The 27,280-nt window shown below is 34.2% G+C and overlaps 1 protein-coding gene across 5 annotated transcripts; it reads right to left on the minus strand.

The window, feature by feature from the left end:
- BCLAF1 (BCL2 associated transcription factor 1) lies at positions 1 to 27,280 on the minus strand. Of its 5 annotated transcripts, none has more exons than XM_081140532.1 (13): positions 27,140 to 27,280; positions 23,033 to 23,136; positions 21,184 to 21,297; positions 19,345 to 20,256; positions 17,459 to 18,124; positions 17,136 to 17,305; positions 14,737 to 14,842; positions 13,562 to 13,646; positions 10,980 to 11,155; positions 9,688 to 9,868; positions 8,466 to 8,612; positions 2,879 to 3,091; positions 1 to 2,739 (listed from the first exon to the last, which is right to left on the minus strand). In XM_081140532.1, exons 3-13 carry the CDS (start codon positions 21,285 to 21,287, stop codon positions 2,734 to 2,736), a joined length of 2,766 nt encoding a protein of 921 aa, XP_080996658.1. In that variant the 5' UTR covers positions 21,288 to 21,297; positions 23,033 to 23,136; positions 27,140 to 27,280; the 3' UTR covers positions 1 to 2,733. The 5 variants fall into 5 exon arrangements, with proteins under 5 accessions (XP_080996658.1, XP_080996659.1, XP_080996661.1 ...); XM_081140533.1 differs by having other exon boundaries at positions 19,345 to 20,250; positions 27,140 to 27,273; XM_081140535.1 differs by lacking the exon at positions 8,466 to 8,612 and having other exon boundaries at positions 19,345 to 20,250; positions 27,140 to 27,273.

Genomic DNA, 27,280 nt, shown 5'->3' on the forward strand with positions numbered 1-27,280 from the left:
TTACCACTTATGACATTTTTATTGGCATATGACAATTTACAAGGGTCCCTGTTGCATTATACATCACACTGAGTTAGAACTGTTGAGCCATCTACATTCATTCTTATTGGGTAATATTTTGTCTCAAATTATAATTCCCAACACTTGATGTGACAAAGGGAACAATAGTAATTCCTTCAAGTAGGCTGTAATTGGAAAAAAACATTTTGCTTTTTATATTAAAATTCTAAGATGTTGAAAGGTATACACACCTAAAGACTGAGTCATGGCCTTCTTAAACAGCTATCTGTTCTGGAAATACCCTTTGGTTCACTTATATTTTCCTTCTCTAGGCAAAAGGAAATCTGTTAATGCAGGTATCAAGAGTTATTATTTTCTGGCACTTGTAAACAAATATCCTTACCAAGAGACACCACTGACTTTTATAAATGTCAAGAAGTGTAGAATTAAAATGTGGTTTAAAAAAATACACACAGCCCTGGCCGATGTGGCTCAGCTGGTTGGAGCGTTGTCGGGTACACCAAAGAACTACGGGTTCGATCCCCGGTCAGGGCACATGCAGAAGGCAACCAATCGATGTTTCTCACATCGATGTTTCTCTCTATCCCTCCTTCCTCTCTCTAAATCAATTAAAAAAAAATACACAGACTACTTTTTATATGCTTGGCTCTGAAAAAGACAACAGCCACAATCATCCTTCCTACTATATTATGGTAGCATGCTCTTTCCTCAATTTTAAGAGAATAAAGGAACGGAATCCTATACATATCTGGTTAAAGCAATGCACCTGCACTTAAAATATAACCTGCTGATAGGACTGATAGGACTTAGGTAGCTTTATTCCCACTCCCTATTAAATAATTTCTAAGCAAATTCCCTTTTTCCTATTGTCTTAAGTGCAAAAGAAAAACTGCACATTTAAAGTCATGCATAGAGATTTAGTATTTAACAAAATAACTGTTAAAATAAAAGCTAAATTTATTTGTATAAAATAAAATGGTTGTAAAAATTCTCCTGTGTTGGAGATCAAATCCACATTGCTTTAGCATGTAATTATTCTAACTGGAAGAATATTAGTTATGTCCTGATCAATCCAACACACACACTTGCTTTGACAGTAATTCCTCTGCTGTAACAATTTCAGAAAGACAAAATTAACAGGGGAAATCATGCAATACTAAAGATCTTAGGGCCATAAACATCGCATATTGAAGTTTGGTTTTCCCCATCCCAATCGTTCGCAGCAAATTCAAATTACCCTGGCTGCAATCAAGGTGCTAGAATTGCAAATAATCAAATTTGAATGAAAGGGCAATACACTTAAGATCTTTAAAAGATTACATCAGATAAGCAGTATCTCCTTTTAATGCAAACATATACAACTAATTCAAATGCTGAATTAATGAAATTTGACTACTTTTATATATGCTCATGAAGCAGACATACTTAACATTAAAATTTACTATTTCGGATTTTCATTCCTTTAAGAGCAATCAGCATAAGCATAAAGGTAATTCACATTTTCAAGATTATCTACCAAAAAAATAGAACCCTAGGGAAGAAAAAGAAAAGGCCATTTTACAAACTGCAACTGAAACAGGGGAAAAAGTAAAAAACAAGTTAGATCAATGCTGCAACGAACTTCCTCTCAAAACTTTTTATTGTTGACATTTGAAAAACAAGTTACTTAACATACTACTTATGAACAGTATGTTGTTTGCCTATTTTTTCTTATGGATAGACTACAAACTAATATTTCAGCTGTCCAAAGGCTCAAATAAATATGTAAGATATAAAATCAGATACATCTTTTTAATGTATCAAGTTATTCTGCAGGATAATCCTCTTCCATACCAACTCATCAGGATTACAGGTTTTGTAAAAATAAGATGTTTGGTAGGAATGGGGTTTTTATTTGCAGTATTATTACAAATCAGTTTCCTCTCTCAAAGAATAGCTGCTATCTAAGACCATGACTCAAACTTTCCAATAAAAATAGAAAGAGAATACTGAATTTTGAATCCAAATAGTAAAGGCTCCTAAGAGTGGTTTGTATAGGCCACGGCTTGCTTTCAGTAAAGAAAAAAAAAAACCTCATACTTTGCAATCTAACTTTTACTAGCTTGTATTTCTTAGTTCTTGGCAAAGCTTTTTTTCTTCTTAAACATTTGCTGAAGTGTTAAATTAGCTTAGTTTACCAAAGTAACAACTTTTTCTGTGGTACACTTCAAAAATTAGTCACCCTACAATGTAGTGTGTTTGAATTAAGGAAAATGTTAAAACAGATGTATACAGTTAAAATAATTAGTGTGGTCTCTATAAACAACTTCTGTTCAGAAATCTGTATGTAGAGCTAACGTTTACTTCAGAATAAACATTAACAAACAGGGAAGGAAGAGAATCAGAACTTTCACAGAGTTGCACTTTACCATATCTTATAGACAAAGCAGAATTACAATGCATGTAACAAAAACAGTAAAAGTATTCTTTTTAAAAGTTGATAGTTACAAATAGGGTACGTTAACAATTTTCTACTTTATTTCAGTACAATTTTCAACATACAGTCTACTATTTTTCAAGATATTTGAAGACTTAAAACAAAATTTCTATAGACTACTTGCAAACAGTAAAATTTAAGTAAAATGCTTACATTCTTATTTGAAAACAAAAATCAGGTAAAAAAAAATGGTGGGTGCAAGTTCTGCTCTCTGTTGCAATCTCACTTCAGATTTACTATTCCTGAAAAGAGAGAAACATAAAGATTAGCAAAGATGTAGAATATGAAAATGGTCCATAAAAATCATTGTTCCTAAAAATTAACTGGCCCACCACACCCAAGTAAATCTGTTACAATCACTAACAACTTGAAATTTTCTACCTTTTCTTCTTTGCGTCTGTCCTTCTTTTCTTCATTATTTTCCATGTTCTCTTCTTCATCTTCAACAATCCCATCCCCTTGGTATTTGTCATGAGTCCATTTTGGACTGCTACCTGACTTTTTGAAGTTAAAGCGCCCTCTGCCACGTTGAAAAGTCCCACGACCTCTTCCTCTTTTGGCCCAATAATCCACACCATCATCTCTGTCATCGTGCTACAGAAAGGTTAAAAACAATCATCAGTGAAATGTCTTTCTTGTAAAGAAAATTATTATATCCCCAATTCATAAGTGATGGTATAAATTTTCTGAAGATTTTGTTAATGAGATCAGTAATGTTCTAAAACACTTTTCAACAAAAATAGTTGAAACAAATAATTACATTTTACTGCCAGTAACCAAAGCATTGAGAGCTGCCCAATTTTTTGGAGAATCTCAACTGCTAAATTACTGCCAAGTTTCAGATTTTTTACTTTTCCCCTTCCCATCATTATTATTTTAATCTCAGTCGACTTGTTACTAATTATACTGATGTAAATGAGATAAAACCACCATTTTTCCAAAAAATTTTTACCTTAGTCATAAAGATGTGACAAAATCATAAAAACATCATTATAATATGATCAACAACATTAAATAAAACAAGTGGTATGGATTATACCTTACATATAGTAACAGATTTTAAAATCCTACTGAGATTTAAATCTAAATCTATGGATATTACACATCAATCTTCTGTGCTAAGTAATTTCACATCTCAAAGCATGATGGCATGGTCCCTAGAGAAATACCTCAACTTACTTCTTCACCAATCTAAAGTACTGTAGCTATTACATTCCAACCTTAATTTTTCATTAACTGTATCCAAATAGAGATGTTTCTCTAATTACAAATTATCCCATTAATCAAAACAATCTGCAAAACTGAAAAGTACTTGACTTTGTGGACAAGTAGATGAATATTACATCCCAAAATACAAAACAAAAAACCAAAGTTCTCCTGTAATGTAATTTAATTAACTGCTGCCCACCTACACAAATAGGAATAAGGCAAAATGATGCCCCTGTATGAGACAACAGGCATAAGTACAATGTTGCATAACCTATGGGTTACTGGTATTGATCAACTGCCCAAGTCACTAAAACTTTTTTCAATTATGTGATATGAGCACTTTTTCAAAACAGAATGTACCTCTGTGCATTCATGTAATACAGAACACCCTCCCATGTGACTTAAAAAGCTCAACTACACATATAATTAACAGACTATATAAAAAAGCACTTACCAATTTCTAATAATCTTTACCAAAACAATGAAACATCACTAGCTAGAGGTGTGCAAGACTCCATAAAGAACAAATTTAACAGCTATCAAAATGTAAATTTGTGTCATAAATTTTAATTGTAAACTGGAAATAAACTATTTTAAAATAGTCTGCCACTAAAAATAATGCCCACGCAATTACATAATTTCAGGCTACCTTTTGGTATCAGCACACCCAACTCCAGAGTTTGTGGTTTTCTGTTTGTGGTATTTACATAAATTTGTGGGAAGCAGCAAACAGGTTTTACGGTCAGAGGCATAGATTTATATCTTAACAGAAACTGTGTGGCCTTATTTCCTCATTTTAACAAAGAGAGAGCCTTGAGGAAACACAGATGATCTGTAAAAAGTGTCCAGCCCAGTGTGTGACAAGAAAGGACTCAATCAACTGTGATAATAATGTATTATAGTGTTTACTAAGGGAAGGCACTGCTCTGAGCACTTTCCTTGTATTTACTCATCTAATCCTCACAACAAAGCCATAAAATAGTTACTAATCCCACTTTAGATATGAAAAAGTTGAGGCACAGAGAAATTGAGTAACTTGCCCAAGGCCACAGCAGTAATCCTTTCTACTACCCCTTATATCACATACCCACAGAATACATTTCCCAGGAATCTTGGTGAATCATTACCATACATACAAGGCAGCTAAGAGTAGAAAACAGAAAAAGCAGTGGGAAAGCTAGACATGAGGTTAAACTAACCAGTACTTTTAAATTTATAATCATCTGAAACTGGGTAAAAAAGCAAAATAAACTGGCTAGAACATTATGCTGTGTACTTCAGAGGTTAAGTAACATTTTAATGCTAAGCATACTCTTAATCCTCAAGTTCTAACACCCACAATTTAATCTTATTACAACTTTTAAAAATTATTTCACAAATGATAAAGGGCCAGAGAAGTCAGATATGTACAATACACAACCAAAAATATAAAAGGAAGCCATATTACAACCAAGATCTTCCGATCTCCTTATCTATTCTCCATAGAACAATCAAGATTCAAAGGGTTAAATTTATTTAAACTCCAATCTTGAACACCCTTTTTCCCACCAGGGGTTTTCTCTTCCTCAGGATACCTCAACTTGCCACTGAAAAATTGCCCAATCTAGCACTTTTCCACTTGCTCCAACTTCATATACTGGTCCCTCCACAGAATTTCAGATTCTATCTCCTGGAGTACTTATTATTGAAAATATTACCATATTTGTATAAATCAGTTTTAAGATGGGAAATTTCGGAAAATAATGCAAAAAAGTTACTATTACTCAGTACTGGAAGGATGATACCATGCTTGCAGAACCCAGGCTCATGGGGTTCAAATTCTGACGCCACTTCTACTAGCCATGTAATTTAAACTTTGGCCATGCTGCTCAATTTCTATACCTAAATGTTTTTCATATGTAAAAGTAAAATAATGGCCCTACCTCAAAAGGATTTTATAAGCATGAAATAATATATGTAAAACACAGAATTATGCCAGCGTAGTACATATTCTCATTACCAATATTACTAAGTATTATGTTTCATTAATATGGACAAACCTTCCATGCTGGTATATTATTTTGAAAGAACCAAGGGGAATAGCTATAGTTTTCAACCTCATTTCTTCTGAATTAATTTTTGTTTATATTTCTATTCTCAATGCTAGCTGTCTGAAAAGTCAAGTTATCTTTACAGAAGATGCAAAATCTTTTAAATTTAAATATCCATGTAAAAACCAGTTGTCCCTTCAATGGCTCATTAATTAAGAACCAAAATAAGCCCTGGCAGGTGTGGCTCAGTTGGTTAACCATCTTCCCATGCACCAAAAGGTCACCAGTGTATATTGGGGGGGGGGAGGGGTGGGCACACAACCAGTCAATGTTTCTCTCTCACATCAATGTTTCTCTCTCTCTCCTTCCCTCTCCCTTCCTCTCCCTCTAAAATCAGTAAAATATTTTTTTAATAAAGAAGCAAAATACTTAACTTTGGGAATTGATTTATAAGAAAAAAATGTAGTTTTTACTTCTAGTGAACATCAGTCTGTGCCAAATGCACATGTATGCTTAATATAGAAATTAAAAATTTTAAATATAACCCAGAACAGCAACATATAAAATGTTACCACTACTTCTTAAAATAACACATTCTTCTTGATTAGTCAAACTGCTGTCTAATTTCAGGCCAACCTAAAATGATTATGTCCCAATTTGATACCAAGGTTATGAAATAATGCCATAGAAAAATAAAGGTCTGGCCTAAATTAAATATTTGTACAATGTTACAAGTAGTTTTCAAAATCTACTAATTTACCTCTCATTTCCCTTTTTGATCTTTCACATTTGATCTATTATTCTCTAGCATTTTTACCATCACTCATTCCTTACCCCAACTTTCAAAGATTGGCCTTTCAATCTCTCCCTTCTCACTGAGAGATCTTATAATGAGTTTAGTTGTGACCTGTAAAATGACAGTTCCTAGGTATTTTTCTCTTTCTAGATCTCTATTTGCAACTATCCATTGCACATCTCTACTTGATTTCTCCCGGGCATTTCATGAACAGAACTTAATATCCTCAAACGAGTTTCTTTCCCTTGTATCCCCTATATTTTAGAGAATTTCTTCTTCTCAGTACCAATATCCAACTAGCGGGTCCCTGAATTAAGTCCTCATGGTCACTTTCTTTTTTCACTTTAACTTTTCTCATATCTAGCCCCTTAGCTCACTATCACTCAGATGTATCTGCTCACAACCATGATTCTTCTAAAACTGCTTGCTTAAAATCCAAACTTACCAAAGTATTATGGCCTTCCACAACTTAGCTCTTGCTTTTGCTTAATCTTCCCAAACTTATACCAATCATCTAGCCATCTGAGTTCTGGAATTCCCTGTATCAGGATGTTTCAGTACCTCTGCTATCTACAGTACACCTGACCATCATTAAGTTCAAGATTCAAGCCAAGGTCCTTTACAAAGTTTCTCTTAATCACTCTTTCCTTTGCAATAATCCATCATTTCCTCCTTTGGGGAAAATCTATAATACATATTTAGAATGCTTGCTTCTCCATTACTAGTTTCTAAGTCAAAAATTGGAATATTTCTCTTCTCATCCTTCAGACCTAGCATAAATAGCAGTCTGTTAATACATAAAATCTTAAATCAAAAAAGAGATGGATCTTTTAAATTGTTCCATACTATCTATAACTGACTAAAATGCCTTTCACTTTCCAGATTGCCAATTCATACAACTCAAACATAAATTTCTCCCCATAGGAGGGTATGTTGAGCAAACATCATGTATAATGCACTGTGTAAAAATTTAACATTTTTGGACTCTTGGTCATTAGTGTACCCAAAAAAGAAGCAAATGGGAACTAATTTCTAAAACAATTATATTGCCCAATCTCCAAACAAAATATCAATGTACTTTAGAATACAGCTCTATCCTCTAACTTAGCAGATGTACCGTGGACATTCATTCAGGTTTATTCAAATAGTGCATTCATAAAAGTCAAGCGAAAGATACAATTCTGTAAATCCAGTACTATTTTCCTACTTGCTTTAACAAAGCAATTAGGTTTTCATAACTAATCTATAAAACATGACTTCCCTGAGAAGCTATGACAAAAATGAATACTTCTGGTAATAGTTTCAGTGTTTCCTTAAGTCTGTGTCTATAAAATGCAGGACAGACCCTTTTCCTCCATACCATGCCGAACTGCAGAAAATTTCCATGACTACTACCTAGAGAAGCTTTCATGACCCACAGCCCCTCGTTTCACCCCTTAGCAAACTTCGAGAGAGAAGCATCACAAGGAAGCACCAAATGAGTATCTAGCAACCTCTCCATGGAATTTTTCACCCTCCTCTTATTCCAATGAGTTAACCAGCCCCTGAAGTCCTTAATTACACGGAAGTCTTCTCATCTTTCATTTAAGCAACTGGCTGTGATGGGAGATGGTAAATCTTAATGAGAAGTTTCTACAAGTGCCGCTGTCTTTTAGACAGATAAAACATATTAACATTCTCTGAATGTGGCTATCAAATCAGGTATATTTTTAGATATCCTGATCAGCCCATATGTGATGTCAATAAAGTACAGACAGGACTAAAGGAATCCGCATTTTCAGAACTTAAAATTATCTGGGTAATGAACTTTTTAAGAGTTCCCACATTATGGTGAAATCTTATCACAGTAGTGAATATCTGTATTCAAATGTGTGCACCCAGTATACTTTGAAAATTAATGCAAACCAAATAAACACAGATTTCTAACACCCACCAAGAAGTACTTCTTGCTCTTTGGGGTATATTCTGGATCCCATTCCTCTTCCTTCGGTCTCTTTTGAAAAGTAGTATTTGAGTTGTTTGGACCAGTATTTGTCCCAGCAAAAACTCCTCTGGCTCTTCCTCTGCCTCTAATTCGAAACTGATTAACATTAACAAAGTTGTTTAGTAATGCAATCAAAGGTATTTAAGTTACATGCAAACTCTAATTTTACTGCAGTAACGAAAAACACATTCCCTAATTTCCTTCCTAAATCCCAATTCATAGCCACTGAGGATGGAAAGGATGGCCATTTTATATCATAGGCAAAAAACTCTGCCTTCTGAAAGTGAGTGGGTTAAGAAGAAATGCACAAAAACTAAGTGTTAGAATACTACACTTTCATGGCCTGAACTAGTATTTTAAAATAATCAAGTTGGTTCTTTTCCCTTCGACTAGCCAAAAGAGTTGTCTAATTCCTCTGAATTATCATAGGAGCCCCAACTATACCTATCACTACATAAACAATACTCTCTCTTCCCCAAATGATCTAATCAATGAACTCTACGATAACCAACTGGAACTCGATCGAGGTAGGAATCTGAATCGAAAAATTAAAGTCAAGAAGAAACCGCACTACTATGATGTCATTAAATAATTAAAACAAACTTATTAAAACATGAGGGTAATATGTATGCTACGTAGAATAAAAAGAAAAGTTAATATTTCTATAACGGATACACATAAATAAGGATTTAAAGAAAACAGGGAAAAATAAAAATGTTGTAATACAGAGATGAACATATGGCTTTTAAAAAATGTTTTTAGATCGCTTTCCGAAACTAAGTGATTTAAAAAAATGATCTCAATCCATAACTTTCCTTGACTCTTGGGCCTTTAAGCACTATGTATAGTTATTGATTCTAAAGTTAAGAAATGTATCTGGCTTATATAGATGCTTCTAGATCTCAAAATGACATTTATTTTTAATAAGGCAAAAACATTTATTACTCCATGTACAAAGAAAACATCCCACTCCATTCCTTCCTTCCTTCCTCTAAATGGCATTTCTTAATGAAAATACTTTAAATACCATTTCATTTTTCAAGACTAATTCTAACTGTAGGACTAATGACTCACATAACAGACAAAGTCCAAATCATGTTAACTTAACTTTCCTTACATACAGTCTTCTAAGGAAAACTCCTATCACATGACCAAAGATAATATTACTTACAAAGGTTCCTCGTGGTCGACTAACTCCTGCAAAGCCTGAATATTCTTTCAGTTCATGGTGAGTTTTAAATTCTTCTTCTCTTTCCTTCTTACTCTCCTTTTCTTCTCGAGAACTGGGAGAAGAAGGTGATGCTGAAGAGGATGAAGATCGAGAATGATCTTGCTCTCTACTTTTATGTTTACTGCAAAATAAAGAAAACAAAAAATATATATGTGCTATCTTTTAAAAAAGATGAAGACCCTGTTGAATCTTATAATAAGAGGGATATTTTTCAAGTCAAAAAACTATCCCCTATTACAAAGATTACATAACTAAAGTGATTGGGTGTTAAACTTGGACATTGTTTCCGTTCTCCTTCAGTGTTTTACATCACTACTGAAAAACATGCTATGGCCTGCCAGTTAGAAACGAGCAGTCTGGAAAACTTCAAGTATGAGGTTCAGTTCTTCTATAGTTTTAAATTATTTTTTTGTTAATTTAAGGAAAGAAAAAGAAGAGTAGGAAAAGGTAAGAATGTTCTTAAAAGGCCAAGTTTCAAAATGACTGCAGTTTATATACCATGGGTGAGAACAGTTGGTATGGTTTGGGCCATAACTCCATTATAGAAATAAAAAACATATGACATTACAATAAAAAAACACAAGTAAAATCCACCATTTACCTAATGAATACCAAAAGTAAAAAATAAAAAAAAAACAATTATCTATAATACTTAGTATTCCTATTATTTATTTTGACTCTATGGTGATCAGTATTACATGATTCTAATGCAACACCCGAAAAGGCCATACCTGCAGTAACTCTTACCACTGCTAACAGTATCCATGGAAACACTACTTTGAAAGACTAATAGGCATTGCTATTTCATAAAAACTAGTTCTTCCTCCCCCCATCTCTCCCATGTTAAACCACTAGGTATCAGTTTAAAATTCTTGTACTCTGGGTGTTATGAGTTGAAAAAGTGCGGAATCAAGCATAACGAACCAAAGTTCTTACACAAACTGTTTCTAGAAATGCACTGCATTGAAGTCCAACCTCCTGATGTAGCCTGGATAATAGGACACATTAATTTGTCATTTTTTTTTTCAGTGTTAGCTTGCTATTCCAAAGTTTTTGTCCTCATCCACCATAAGCCGAGTAAAAGACAAATACATTTTTGCTGTAAAACAAATAATTTTAATTGTTTAAATTTAAACATTCGATTACACAGTCAAAATTGAAAGCAATTAAGCTGACAATTATTAAAGGCTAATTAGAAGCTAAAACCTAATTCAGACAGTTACAACAATTACCTGTCATCTTTGTAAGATTTGTATTCCTTGTAATCTTTTGGAGTTTTTTCCTGCTTTCTTGACCCACTGGATTCCCTGGAGCCCTTGGAATCCCCCCGTTCTTTACTTCTTTCTTTTCTCCGACGATCAATGTCATGCCGAAGATCAGCAGAATCACACCTTAATTTTTTATCTCCCTATAAAAGACAGATATAAAATAAATTTCAAGGGAGGTAAAGAAAAATTAAACAAATAAATAAATAAATAAATAAATATATAGCCAAATTTTGTGCCAGTTTCTAAAGTGACATTTTAGGAACAGAAAAAAATGGATCACAAACTACTTCCATACTTAAGTTTTTGTTTTAAAATGTAGTTGGTTGTCTAATTAGCTTGAAAATAACCTAAGTTTTTGCGCAAAGCAATACACAAATTTTTGTACAATAAAATGATATAATTATTTTTCCATTCAGCAATCCTCATTAATTATCATCCCTCATCATTCCAAATAGCATTGTTTTAAAAATAGTTGAACACTGGCAAAGGTTATAATCTATAGTTGTGGTGTAGCCATCTGCCTATAAAGTTAAGGCATCCTAAAATAACGGTTCTAATTACTTAAACCTCATTATCATCAAGCTCTTTCCAAAGAAGTTGACCAACCCAATAAAAACCACTTAAAGAATTCTGTAATTTCCATAACATGCAACTGGAATATGATTAATAAAACCAATTGAAGTTAAACAAGGGTAGAAACAAAGCCAAAAAAGACATTATTCCCAATCCTGTACTCAGTATTTTGGGCCATATACTGCCCTTTCTCATTTCAGGTATTGCAACGGACATTAGTTTAACTGGGTCACAATTCACCTCCTTCTTGTTCCATTGCTTTTTCAAATACTATATAATTTAGGAAGATGGAAAGAGGAATCTAGGAATGAAGAAAAATTACACATCAGTAAGATGCTAATAATGTGGACATCCTTGCTAGTATTCAACAATAAGTAGTACTGGGAAGTCTAGCTAGAATATTCATAAGCATTCATATACCTGAAAGTATAAATATATCTCCAAGAAATATCAAACTACTCACCTATTTGCTCCCAGGCTAACCAAGAAAAACCTAATCAAAAGCAAAACCTCCCTATTCACCTAGGTATTACTAAGCGCACAAGGACCAAGCTAAGGAAAGTGAAAATAGTTTGTCAACTCTGAACTATATGTATATTACACATTAATACATATGTATTTATTCATTCAGACAGGAAGATGAAAGATAAAAAGCAATATCATATCCTCTTGTCCATCAATCAGTAATCACTATTTTTTCTCCTCCAGATCAAAATCTGGTCTGAATAACTAGAGAAGCAAAATACTCAGTGTCACAGCGAAAGGGTAGACTAAATTGTTGGCAAAACAAAACCAATACACTGAATCCAAGGTATTGAAAGTAAAAACCAAAATTAGTATTCACTTCTCAGAATTGGCTTTTCCAAGATCAATGTACCCCATGCAAAGAAACCATTTTCTTTCTAATCTCTAAATTCCATATCTAGTAAGTTATATTTAAAAATTTGTACACAACTGTTAAAAGCTTCTGGTAATAAAAGTGCCAATGTTTCCATAATAGCCCCATATTTCAACAACTCTCCAAAACAGATGTATTCTCAATTTTCTGAGTGGAAAACCAACGTCCAAGAAGCTAAATGTTTTCCAAATATCAGAGATAGTATTTGGTGACAGCCAGGATTTCAACAAAGCAGTACTTCCAAGTCACCTAACCTTTTCATTGCAACAGTTGCTCCCTTTCTACTTTTCCCCTCACACTTCTACTAGACTTTTATGGCCTGTCACATGACTGGCCTACATAGAAAATGTCAACTTGAGAATTATCAGAATATATCAGAACCCCCCCCCATAATAACTGAATTCCATTATCACAGAGCCCCACCAAGCCAGTTATTCACAGGCTCCTCTCTCAAGTTTAAAAACATTCATCCCCCCAAATCCACAAATATTTAATAGTGACATAAAGTTTTTGTTTCAAACATTAATTTGTAAATCTGTTCTTATAATGCTTCTCAGTCCAGATCAAAAATGCTAAGCAGCATTGGGATTACTTCCGCGAATAACCTTGAGCTATTAATTTAGGCACACATAAATCAAGAAATATTTATTCCAGCTCATCCATTTCACCACAAAACTTTTTAGAAACCCTAATATAATCTGTATCATTACTTTAAAAATTCCCCGTCTGCCCATTGATTCTTTACTCTTTTCTTGGAATTTCTTCCTTTCACTAGCATTTTTTATTTTATTTTATTACTCTTGACTTAGGGAGCATTTGAGACCTTGCTCTCTGGCATCTGTCAACAGTTTGGCTCAAACTTGAAAAATTCTCCAAAAAAAATTACTCTTGACTTAGATACATGGTATAAGTCAGTTTAATTTTTTCTAGGAAGGAACACTATGTGTGTATAGTATATTTACAAGTTAAAAATAGAAGGTATTTGTAAACATTTTGCCTGGACAAACTATGCTCCGTACAATATCATTAACAAAGCTAAACGTAACATAAAAAAAAATGTCCCTTCAAAACATACCTTTTGAATTTCTTCTTTAAAAACTCTCTCCTCCCCTGCTAAACGGGTATGCTTCCTCAGGGCACTTGGAGAGATGTCAATTCTCCTTAAAAGTAAGATAAAGTCTATTTGTAGTCACATTAACTTAATGGTTCCAAACAACCCTCAGAATTTTTCATTTCTGTTAAGAAAATACTAGACAGTTATTTCTATCTCGATCGATTAGTAAAGTTATTAACTTCATTACTGACAATTAAGAAATAAAACTACTTCTGTTAAGTCAATTAAAAGGTTTCAACCAGATTATTTTTATATATAATTGAAGTCTACCCTTTTAAAACACTTATTTTAAATCAAAAAAGAAAAACCTGTTTTGATTAAATATTATCATTTTAAATGTAGATCTTCATACAACGATACAAATATAATTAACATCCTCAATGAAAACATCAATAGGATTATTTATTCGTAAGTGTCCCGAATATTTTTAAATATTCAGTGGATCTTGTTTTATTCTGCATCTCTCCTTGCCTTTTTAAGCTAGTGTCAGTTGCAACTTCCCAGTGCTTTTTCAGTAGTCACCACCAAAACCACACCTACTATGTAACAGTAAATACTAAGTTATAATAATCAATAACACTAATTGTTGCCACCACCCTACAAAATAGGCATTGTTATTTTTATTTTGTATTTATAAGATGGAAAAAACTGATGTTCAGAGATTAAATAACTTGTTCATCACAAAGCAATGAAGTGACAGAGCCAGAATTTGAACATACTTATACTTATCTGACTCCAACATTCATGGTCTTTTCGTGGAAAACAGTTCTGCCTCTCCACCAAGCATTTTTATTTTACAAACTTACTGGAATTAAATTAAATTAAAGGGTTACTTTAGGCATTCGAACCCCTCCCAAAAAACAAATGTGATTAACTATTTTAATTCCATACTGGGGAGTGATAAAAAGAGTATTTTAAATTCTAACAAGCCAGTTTAAACCAAATAAACTGAAAATTAAGAACAAACAATAAATTGCAACCTTTTCAAGACTGGAAATATATTTATTCAAGGATAAATCAGAAATAAAACCAAAGTTCATTTGTATAATGACAACACAGTTCCAATATAGTCTTGTTTAAACACTGTCTTCATATCAAAATAGCACTTTTATATGCCTATCCAATAGTACACATACCTATGTATTTCAGGGCTCTTTTGCCGGGTACTATGTTCTTCAGTGGCTTTCTGATACGAAGTGAACCTCTCGTTTAGGGTCATCGCAGGAGATTTGAAGTATTGCTCTGTTGATTTAGGAGAAATACTGCCCATTTAGTTATCTTTACTTTAAGAGGCATATTCATTTGTGACAGAGGGCATGTAGCAGGTGAAAAGAAAATAAAAATACTCAAGAAACCTAATAGAAAGGAATCAAGTGTTACAAAGAGTTCCTCCTACCCTGTCCCTTTTATAACTCTTGTACCTCATGGGAAACTGATACAAAGTTTCTCACAGGTCCCTGTCAGTACTACATATAACCCAAAAACAATAAATAGAGTCTAATTCCATTTCAATAATGCACTACTTCCTCGAACAGAACAAAAACAATGTGTGAATATCCTTATACCTTGACAATATGAACAAATGAAGTTACTTCAAGTAATCTTTAGCAGAAAACAAAAATACTGAAATAACTACAGAGCTGGGTTTAATAAAATAAAATGATTTCATCAAGAACTATACTGACAACAAAAATTGGATTTAAGAAAAAACTTAACACTGCTATTTCAATTAGAAAATATTTTTTCAATTAACATTCATAATTACTCCAAAAACCTGGCATCTTGGCAAATCTGACAGCACATTTGGTATTAATGCCTTGTCTTTCTTTTAACAATTTTTAAATTAGTGATACCAATACTAATTTTTAAACTAGTTCAAGATATGCTGTAAATGGAAAATACAAAAGACGAATAAAGTCATGAAATGTTACATTACGAAGCAAGCTATCTGCTTAACAGGTCAACATACATCTGTGTCAACTTACCGCCCAATATCCAGCACATGTCTCATAACCAATTAAAACTTGAAACGGCCACTACAAGGGTAGTGCCTCAATCTTAATTCCATGAAACCCAGGAATTTGAGCTAGCAACTCAGTTTTTATGCCATTTTTGCCAGGAAGACAGAAGATTCAACTTTGCCTGTATCTTTCAACAGCTATTTTACTTTGAAACATGGATTTTGCCATTTCAAAACATATTCCAGGACCTAGTTACAATGAAAAAGAAAACATCACTGGGCATTTTCAGCTCTAGATTAAGTAAGAGCTGTTTAGATCGGTTGCACAATACCAATAATAAAACATAACTACAGTTCTTAAAAAAAAAAAAAAAAAGAAAATGAAAAAGCAAAAATTTTATCAAAATCTGATCTCAAAATTCAGCAATAAATTGTAAAATGTGGAGACAGGTCGGAAAAAGGTGAAAAAATAAAAATGTTAATGTTTCCTATTTTATGTACCACAGTAATATGGTAGTAAACTGGTTCACAAACCTAGTTACAGCCAAATAACAAAACTCTTTTATTACCATGTTTAATTACAGTCAAAAAAGAAATTCATTAATTGTTCAGTTTTAAAATATCAAGTGCATACAGAATTGCTAGTGATAAGTTTCAGCTACTGCAATGAGTTGTTCTCATGTCAAAAGACAGTTTTTTTAAAAATGGCTTTTAAGACCAACAGCCATGAAGATTCCCAAGTAAAAACCTATTTCATAGTATGCTGCCTTTTAAACACAACAAACAAAACTTAACCTAGCTGCCCAAAAAGTCATACCCTAAACCTCTGAAAATAATTAATTTTGAAACTAGAATTACATACTGATGAAAACAGCACATCATAACTTTAGTTGAAATGAACATCTTTATCATCTTTAGTACCTGAAAAAAATCTCATCATTATTATCCTAATTAGTCATTATTCATGTAATCACTACTAATCTAATATACTTTTAAATTTCTTCAACTTGTTTCCCCTTTAAAAATCCTAATAATTTTTTCTGGTTTACTTATGTAAAAAAGCTAAGAATTATAACAAACTAAGTAACACAAAAACAAGGTAGGAAATTAATACTGTTTCCCACTGGTTTCAGGTTTTAAAAGTTGAAAAAAATTCTTGATAACTAATATTCAGTAACAATGCTGCTTGACTTTGTTATAAATCTATGCCAAGAGTACATTATAAGACATACACATGCAGGTAATCGAAGATAATCTGAAAGCATTTTACACTCCAAATACAGTATAATGGCACATTTCAAAAACTTTTGGGATTTAAAAAATCTACATCATGTTTTACTATGATATAAATTTTTAGAGTATGCTTTAACTCTTAACATTTCAATCACTTTTTATTAAATATCTTCACTCTAGCAAGACTGGCATCTCTCTTCATGAAACACTCCTTTTTCCAAATTTGTAATGGTGTCTATATACTTGCTATCTCTGGGCTACATTAATTATTAAGCATAGTTGTTCATTTTCTTCTATTTGTAGGAGAAATTCAATTCACAATACTAAACATACTAAACATACCTTTAACATGATGAACCAAGGACACAATGTGCTGAATAAATGACTCTGAAGTGCTTTTGCTGGCCTGTGGCAACTTAATGTGGTCAAAGATGGATCGGAATTCTTGCTCCTTCTTGACAGAATGGACAAGTGTACTAGCAAGTAGCCTGTCTTTAGTCAAGGAAGCAGGTCTGGAACATACAGGTACAAACACACACATACAAACAAAACATACCATTGGTTTGAATATGAAAATGAGAAATATGTTCAGAAAATGAAGTAATTAACTGGAATATTAACTAACCACACACATTTTAAAAGTCATTTTATTAATGTGGAATTACCTGTTAGAATCATCAAGAGGAACAGGGGCCATTTTGAGTTTGACTTCAGGACGATGAGAATCACTGGCTATCATTTTAATCCTAAGTGGGCTCTCCTCTCTGAACGTAGACTTTTCTCGTGCATCCAGATTCTTGTGTAGAGGGGGACTGTAATCAAAGAGGTCTTTGAGCTTTTCAGACTTTACCTGCTCAGGTGACTGAGTTTCTTTCTTTACTGTTATTCTCTCAGAATTTTTGTCGTCTTCCTTGTGCTTATCTTTTGTAGTGCTAGGCCTTTCCACTACATATCCAGTCTCTTTAAGTTTGTAACTTTTTTCTTCTCTAAATCCATCACTTTCTCTATTGCCTTTCAGTGAAACTTTGGACTTGTACTTGGTTCCTTCCTCCTCAGTATTCCGGTGAGATGTAGTAGCAAAATTTTTACCCTGATCTGCAAGGACTGACTTCCTGAACTGTCTATAATCTTCTGTCTCCTCTGTGTCATCCCCTTCTGAATCATTAAACTTTTGTTTTCCAGACTCTTTATCACTGAAGTAATCTAGAGCTTCCTGATCTTCCCATTCTCCCTCTGCCCTCCCTTTCTCTGATCCTTTTTCCTTTGGAGCCTCTTTATCCCTGGTATTACCCCTATCAAGCAGGAATACTCTAGACTCTTCATCTGTGAACCTGTGAATAAGCAAAGAAGAGGATGGTAACTCTGGATTGCATTCACTGTGTGTAACTTGCATATTTAAATGTGCTGCCCAATACCACAGGACCAGTAAGATGAGAGGGAAAAACCCTACTGAAAGTGTTTTCAAATTCCACTTTTAAAACAGTAAAGGCATCCATATAGACTTATGTACTGATTTTTTAAATAAATTTATGTAATAGACTTCCTGAAGTTTTAAAAAGCAAAACCATTCCCAAAAACCAGTTCTATTTGTCATAGACCACAATTCTGCACTAACAAATTCAAATTTCCAGAGATTCTATAACACAGGTTAGGTTTAATTTCTGAGGCTAAGAACCACCAGTAAACAACATATTTATTAGTATCCTACTTATGATTAAACACTAAATTTCAGATATCGTTACTTATCCACTAACATAAAAGAACTCACAAAAGCGGACTTTAATATAATTGATATTAAATACTCTATCTGAATCATAAAGTAGTTCATATATACTCTGCTGTAGAAAATTATTTCTGGCAATGTTAAGTACAAACTACATATCAGATTCAATAAGAAAATTAATTCTAGATTGTACAGCACTGTATACCATAAATAGCATGCTTGCTCTATTTCCTTAATTTGAAGTCGACACTACATTAGCAAACAAGTTTCAATTAAGATCATCAGCAACACTTGAAATTAGAATTTAAATCAAGTATGTTTAAAATATCACTAAAGTCAGTAAGAAATAATACCTTTTCTATGGTCAGGCAGATTTATTTAAAAATGGCAGCTGAACTGTTTAATACCATACAAGTCAAGAACAAGAAATAGAACTGCATTATTTATGTAGGTCACATTATAACGCTGAAGAGAATGAAATAATCTTTCAATGCTCTAACGTTACAAAATCAACCTCTAAAAATTTTTTTTACATTATCAGCTATGCTTTACACTACTCTATTTTTCCTTGTCTACATTCTTAATTCTGAACTTACTAAAAATGGAGCAAATTAAAAGTAGGAATATAAAATTGGTTTCTATTAAAACAGTTCACTTCCAAAGTTAGAGATGTGAGTAAAAACAATCTAGAATTAACTTATAAAGGAAATCATGGGTAAAAATAGTTAAATATACATCATAATGCAATTTAAGTCTTATAAATCCAAACAGAATTCAAAGAGCAAAACTATTAATACTTTAACCTAAATACTCTACTTCAGTTCTTACCTTTTTAAGAATTTTCCTGTCTTTGCAGTTTCCTGATCTCCACCATCAGGATAAAATGAGGAACGTCCCCTAGCCTCATCTCGTGGAGCATTCTGTGGTGTGATTGTCTTTGCAGGGCTTCTTCGTGAAGGGATGTGATGAATTGGACTATTCTGAGAAGGACTATATCGACTAGATCCATTTCCAACAGAACCAGACCCAGACCTTTCAGGACTATGCTGAATGGAATGTGAATGCTGAGAGGGGGTGTTTTTTGCAGAGTGGACTGTACTGAGCATGGGTGCATCAGAACAAGATGAACTCTGACTAGGTGGCGTAGCAATCGGTGAGGGACTATGGGGCGATCTAGGACTATTATCATAAGCTGAAAGGCCAGGCCAAATATCTCCAGATGTGGCTGATGATTTATTAAACTCATCAATAGATTCAGATGGGTCATGTTCAAACGTATCTTTCGGTTCCTCCTGTGACTTATTTTTCAAAGGACTCTCTTCTTGGGGCTCCCCTTCTGATTTTTTGGTTTGTTTTTCCTGAGACCCTCGTCTTTTAGAGACAGGAGATTTGCTATATGGGGATGAAGAACGAGAAGAAGATGATCTTGGAGACCTAGAGGATCTATATGACCGGCGAGATCTGCTTCGGGATCTTTGAGAGGAAACAGATCTTCTTTTTGGACTCCTAGAACGTGAACGACCTCGTCTAGGACTCCTAGAGTGTCTTCTGTTCCAGACAGGTCTATAGCCACCTCGATGATATCTACCTCCTCCACCTTGATAATACCCTCTGCCCCTTCCTCTGTATCCATAAGGTCGTCTCATTCCTCTATTATTTCTGTAATCTCGCCGATAATCTCTAGAATAAATACGATCTCTACTACGAGATCTTGAATACGTTCTGGAACGAGACCTAGAACTAAAAATGAAATAAATATCAATGCAATAAAAATAAACTATTCCTTCCTACCATTCTATATAGTCCTGATTGAATATAACATGTAAATCAATTGTCAAAGCTAAATATGTTCATTAAAAAATAACTCATGTATACAAAAATAAAAGTTTACTGTTTTCAATGAAGAAAGTCTCATTTCAAAGGTAAATATTGAGAGAATTAAAGGCCTTAGAAATGAAGGCACAGAAAATGGGGGGAAAAAGACATATCCAACAGAACATATTAACAAATTATAATACATTTATTCAAGCACTTGAAGAGATAGTGTAAAACAATTTTTAATGGCACAGAAGAACACTCATCAGTGAAATACCACTGGCCAAATGCATACATAATATAAAGTTAGGCCTAGAAAACTAATACAGAAAAAAAAGTAATAAACTAGCATTAACTCTTAATGAGATTATGGTCACTTTTATTTTCAACTTATGGTTTCTACTTTCTATGCTAACTATGTATTACTACTTATAGAAAGACAAATTAAGTTACAAAGGAATAAATGTATGGAGACCTTCGTCAGAAATAATAAGAAACTATGAAATAACATATAGATTATTTACTGCCAAATAACTGTTACCTTACCTAATTCATCTCTTAACATATAAATACAAGAAATTCACCATACAGTGCATAGAACAGTAAGAATCTGAGATACAGAGTCAGACTAGCTGGATTCTAATCTAAGCTCTGCCATTTACTAGCTTACAACTTGCACAATTCTCAATTTTTCTAACTGTAAAATGAGAGTAACAACAGATCAATTTGACATGGCTCTTTGAGAATAAAATATATTAATTAATTTAGCACTGTTGTTGTATATAGTAAGCACTCCATAAATATTAGTTGATATGATTATCATTAAAAGACTAGAAAAGCACAATAATTCACCTGTATCTCTTCTTTCTAGAGTGTGACCTTGATCTTGATCGAGAACTAGACTGTGATCTAGACTTTGATCTTGAAGAATGTGATCTAGAATTGGAGCGACCCATTTCTTTACTCCTAGTAAAATGAGAGACCAAAACAGGTTAAAAAAATCACAATATAATTGAAAAAGTTTTATACATTATTTAACTTATTTTCAGATACAAATTGAATTTTACAAGAAATAAGTTTCTCAAAGGAAATTATTATCATTTTCAAATGAGTACTAAGTCAATTATTCCAAACTAAAAACTGTATTTTTACTTGCATGAAAGGCATTGTATATAGTAAAGACAACAGAAAATTTCTATGGACTGCCCCACCTATATACCTCAATCCAAAAGGCAGCAGCTGCGGAAGTCAGAAAGAGCAATGGCATCAGACTGTGGCAGTATGTCAGATATTATTCCATGCCCAATACAAATGCCTACCTCTCCCATAAAAAATATGAGTATTACAGATAAGGAACATGAGACAAAGAAAATACAAGTGGCATAATACTAAAGAAAAATAAACCTACCAGAATGTCATCACAATGCTTTATGGCCTTGAAATGGGACTAAATTGACCACTTCATATATGCACTACTGTTTGGAATAGTGGATAGTCTCCTAATAGAATAAAAGCCACTAAATCTCTGAAGAGCTGGAGTCATGGCTCTACTCTCAATAGTCATGACTGTGGAATAAAAAAATGGACTTATATGACAATGCCTAGTCTACCTTGTAGCTTGCTGGTAAGAAGATGAAAAAGAATAAAAGATAAAGAAACTGGAGAGAATGCTGTAAGAAAGAGACTGAAGCTAGAAGAAAAAGAGAAATGGGTACAGTATTCTAACTTTTCTAAACAATATTTGGTATCTAATGTAATCAATATCTAATTAGACCGCAGGAATCACTAACACTACTAACTGATTTGTAAGATCTACTCTTCACAAAATTTTATTTACATCTATATCTCCCAAGTTTATTTCTGCTATAATTTCCAAATTTCCACTTATTACTCAGAATTAGTAATTGTTTCTCTAAAAGTGACTTACTAAACGTCTAACAGTCTGCAATTGCCATACATATAAATCATTTCTCCTATGACCAAATATTTTTTAAGGCATTTATTTTACCTACCTTGACTTTGCTCAGTATTATGAAATTGTATTTAAAAGTACTAAGATGAGTTGAAATATAGAAGAGGTAATGACAATGTCTGCATACTTCCTCATAAAACATAAATGACACAATTCAAGGTTTCCAATAAATACTTATTTCAAAATAAAACATAACTATCCTTAAATACACAAATATAAGCTTTGTCTTCTCTCGCTCTTTATTCTAAGAAAGAAAGAAATACATAGACAGTATGCTCCTCAGAATTGTAGTGAGGACTAAATGAGGTAACACATGCAACACAATAAAAGATTTAGTATAATAATCAACTTTAATTACATTAGCAGCAATGTGAAGGGGAAAAAGCAAAGTTATGGAACTCCTCTTGTATGTATAAGGGAAGATCAATTAAACAAGCAGGATTTATTTTTGTCTTGCTTTATTTTTTAATAGCTTTGTGTGTTCTGAGTCTTTAAATAAATGTGTTTATAGAAATAGAAGCAGACACACAATTTAGAAGCAGGAGAGATAAAGAGAATCTTTTTCCTAAAACTAACTTTTAAAATATGGCTTACTTCGTACAAGCCACCAAAACAAAAACAAAAAGAGCTTCAGACCACATCACTTTTAATCATTCAGTCTGAACCATGAGTTTAGAAGTCATGTTTTCTCAAGTCAAACTAAAAACTAGAAAAATGAGTACTATATACCTTGGGTTTTATGCAGAATCAAGAAATCAAGTGAAGTCTTTGAGATACTGTAAAATTCTTCCTGGAGAGAATGTTCTGAGATAGTAAACGCTAAATTCAAATTCCTGGCAAAAAATAAAAAATATGAGTTTGATTTACAGTAAATTAAATACATACATAGTGTTTACAATGCCTCATACTCAGCGCTTCAATAAACTCTTAATAAAGGAACTAATGACTACAGGGAAGGGGAAACAGACTTAGGAAATAAAGTTTTAACCATAAAAGCTTTAAGAACTTAACTTTTTTGTTTTAATCAGAATGCAGCAGTGTATCATGAAACTGAGAGCACCTTTACTTTTTAATTTAAATACTTAAATTCTAATTTCAACAATGTGGGCTTTCTGAAACAATCTATGCTGTCATCCTATCAGAAAATGCATTCCAAAGAGGCTAATGATGCCGTCTTGTCACATACATGTAGTTAGCAGTCTTAATGCTATAGTTTATAACTTATCTAAAATATGAGTTTATTTTAATGCTCTGCTAACTTATTTTATTCTCTCTTGGCGAATTCAGCTTCACTTGAAACTGATTTTCTTTGCCCAGCTGGGCGTGGCTCAGCAGTTGAGCGTTGACCTGGCATCCAGGCGATCGGGGTTCGATTCCCGGTCGGGGCACATGCCCAGGTATGCGGGCTCGATCAATGGCTCTCTCATCATTGATGTTTCTATCTCCCTCTCTCCCTCTCCTTTCCTCTCTCTGAAATCAATAAAGATATATTTAAAAAGAAAAAAAAAAAAAATGATTTTTTACAATTCATACAACAGCCATCACAATAACCCTAAAGACTTGTGCCTAAAAGCATTTTGATACATGTATATAGCAGACATTCCAGTAGAGGAACAGCCAGTAAATTAAACAAATATCTACTGGAAGCCAATACTCTTTCTAAACTAATTCAATACTATTATTCAAATAAATTTAAATTTTGCACAAAATATTAAGCAGTTATCAATACTGAAAAGGTTAGCCTTGTGAGTAACATTCAGTGATTATCAATTACATGCAAAGGATAGTCAAAAGACACTAAGGGAGCAAAAACTAAACTAAGGAATACAGATTGATATGATACATGCCTACACTCAAGGAATTCATAAACCAGCCTAAAGGAAAAACACACACATTAATAAGAAAATCTGTGAACCTTACCAAATAACTGATCCAATAAAGTGCAATAAAAGTGCAATAAAATTAGAAATACAAAACAGAATGATAAGACAAACTGGCAAACCAAGAACACTGTTCCCTAAATACCCATGCCCCTACTGCCAGGGGAGATTAAGAGAGTTGGGGTTCAAACTAGGAAGGAGGAATAGGAACCTAGTGACTGAAGGAAACACACTGAAGTAAAAAGTAGTAAAAATAAAAGGCCAGATCAGAAAAGGATTTCTAAAGTGCACGCATATTTATAGTTTTAAAAATATTAACTCCCCCAGGTAGGCAGAGAAAAACTAATCTTCTAAATTGGTGTGTTATGAAACTTTATTCTGACCTAGAAGTCCAATACTATTGAGATTCACTGCTGGAAGCGATACAAGGTTCATTTCAGTTAACAAATCTAAAAGGCTAATTTTAATTTCTATATATCCAGACAAGAACCAACTGCCAAATTTCTACTCTGTCATGATTTTGAAGTTCCAAGAAAATATACACTAGAAATAGCAAAGTAAGGGGGAGAACGACTGTAGGCTGTTAGACTAGATATATATTCTTGTGCACAATCTATAAATATATAAGTATCCATACTAAGAACTCAATGATCATATGTAAAATGACACACAATACATTTAATATTAAATGTAAGTTATTTAATATTTTATATTAATCATATCTAGCAGAGGCAGTACAAACTGTCATCAACTCAGCTAATTTTTTTTAATACAAGTCTGTGTACAAAGCACTGTGCTAGGTATTATGGAGACATGTCTATGTAAAAGATCTCTGCCCTCCAAAAGTCAACTATAGGAAAAGAAATAAACATATAGCAAACTGAGTATCTAAATACCAAACATGTGCCAAGAACTGTGCTGACTTTAAAATCACCTTATTTAATCCTCATGATCTCATGAGCTACACATCAACTCCATCTTTCAAATGAAGAGAACTCCAAGCTTTCAGAATTTCTTGGAATTTATAAGGTGCCTATTACATGCCAGGCACTAGTATTCTAGGGTTAGAAACAGAGCACTGAGAGACAGGTTGGACATTTTGATTCCCTATCCACTTCTTTGTTAATCACTGTAAATTACACAGAATTCAGCTAGTGTTCAACTAATAGTTTTTAATGATGTTTCTGTAAACTCCCAGTCCAAAGCTCTATGTAGAACTGAAAAGCCTTCTCCAGTTCTACAAACCTTCTCACCACACATCTAGTACAACTAGCTATCCACATAAGTCAGTCAATATATTAAGTTAGAATTGAGCCTATCAGCTGATAAGTTTTTACAAGTCTGTCTCCAAGTCCTAAAATGCTGTTCTTCCAAATAAAGAATCAGCTCTAGCTAAATCTCCTTTGCCACCATTTTAGCTACCTGAATTAAGGGGAATTCCAGTGTTTACCACAATGTAACACTGAAAGCATGGTACCCTTAAAACAAGATGCTACAAGTCATCAGTAGACAGACTTTAAATTGATTCACCTTGAGTTATTTTACACACAATCCTTCCCATCAAATTATTTATCCTGAATTGACTAGGATCACATAAAAATGCAAATAAACTTGTAGTGGTTTTTCCTATGTAAAGGTTCTTGTCTAAACAACAGCCCAACCATTCCAACTAGACTCCACTTGGAAAGAGAATTCACATGAGGAATAAGTAATTGTTCTGCTTTTTAACTCCCCCCCCCCCCCCAAATTTAAAAGGTTCTGCTGCAAAAAGATGTCTGAGGTAGCTAATCTTTTTACATCAGTTTAGGTCATATTTGCCTTCAACTCTGGTCTTAATTTTTTTCAATTCTGAAACGCTTTAAAAAATAGTCTGATGTATAATAGTTGCCAGTACTGCAGCTTGATTCTGATGAAATAAATCTTAAAAGTAAAGAACGCCAATTTATGGACTTTAATTTAAACTGGGGCAAAGTCACTAACCTCAACTCACCACTCCCACCCATTTACCCCACCAACAACCAATCACGACTGCAACACTTCTGACACGATATAATGGGCTGAATCGGCCGCTGAAAGGACGTGGCTTCACTTGTACTGCTGGAAAACTAACTGCCCTTTCGGCCCGGGAGTCGTAGGACCTCGCTTAGATCGATCGGCTAAGGCCCGCTCCCCACGCTAGGAACCGGTAACTAGGCACCAACTCCTAGTCAACAGTGCACCGTTCCTCCAAAACAGAGTGGGTTGCCAAGGGGACCCGAGAAGATCAACCCCGGAGAAAATTTTCCCGCAACACCAAAGCGCCCGAGGTGAACGCGGGGTTACAAGAGACAGAAAAGCATCCTATACAGAGCAGAAAAACAAAAATGAGACGTAAACCGACGGGTAGCGTGAAGCGAGGGAAAAAGAGTTTACAGACGACGTGGGAGGTCAACTACCCAATGCACTTTGCTGCAGATCACAATTATTTTACCAAAGCCCTAAAGGCCCAGGAGAAAGGTGGCGATCCCAGCCAATAAGGAGGACCCAAGTAGCACCACTTGAGGCCTCGGGAGCCATAGGCGGGGAACTGAGAAAGGAGGAGACGCGCGTGCGCGGGCCTTAGCGTTTAGTCGGGCGCGCGCTGGGGTCCGGGCCGAAGAAATGGGGGAAGGGTTGAAGAGGATGATATGCGCACGCGCACGGCAAGGCCGCGCGGTCTCTGGGTCTCAACCAGGTTTTCAGCTAGACGCGCGCACCCCGTTCTCGCTCAACCCCCCCCCCACCTTTTGGCTCGCAGTACCTCGAAAACCTGAGGGAAACTGACGGAGAAACCCATAAATAACGGCACAACGTCTCCTGGGTTCTTCTGTCGCCGCCAACCCGCCACCACCCACAAAAGACGCAACATTATTAATTCGTCCTCAGTATTCACTACCCTTGAGTGAACTTGCTACCCTGAATGCAACATGAGGCCTACCTGACACGCCGAAGCACGGCTCCCGGGACTTATCTTCGCTGTAACTACACAGCGGCCATTACCCGACTCAAGAACGGGAGGAAAACCATAGAGCTATCTTCGACGCGCGAGCTGGTTTCCGTCACTTCCGATTTGGGGCGT

Source organism: Miniopterus schreibersii, assembly GCF_964146895.1.
Source record: "Miniopterus schreibersii genome assembly, chromosome: 6".
Taxonomy (NCBI): domain Eukaryota; kingdom Metazoa; phylum Chordata; class Mammalia; order Chiroptera; family Miniopteridae; genus Miniopterus; species Miniopterus schreibersii.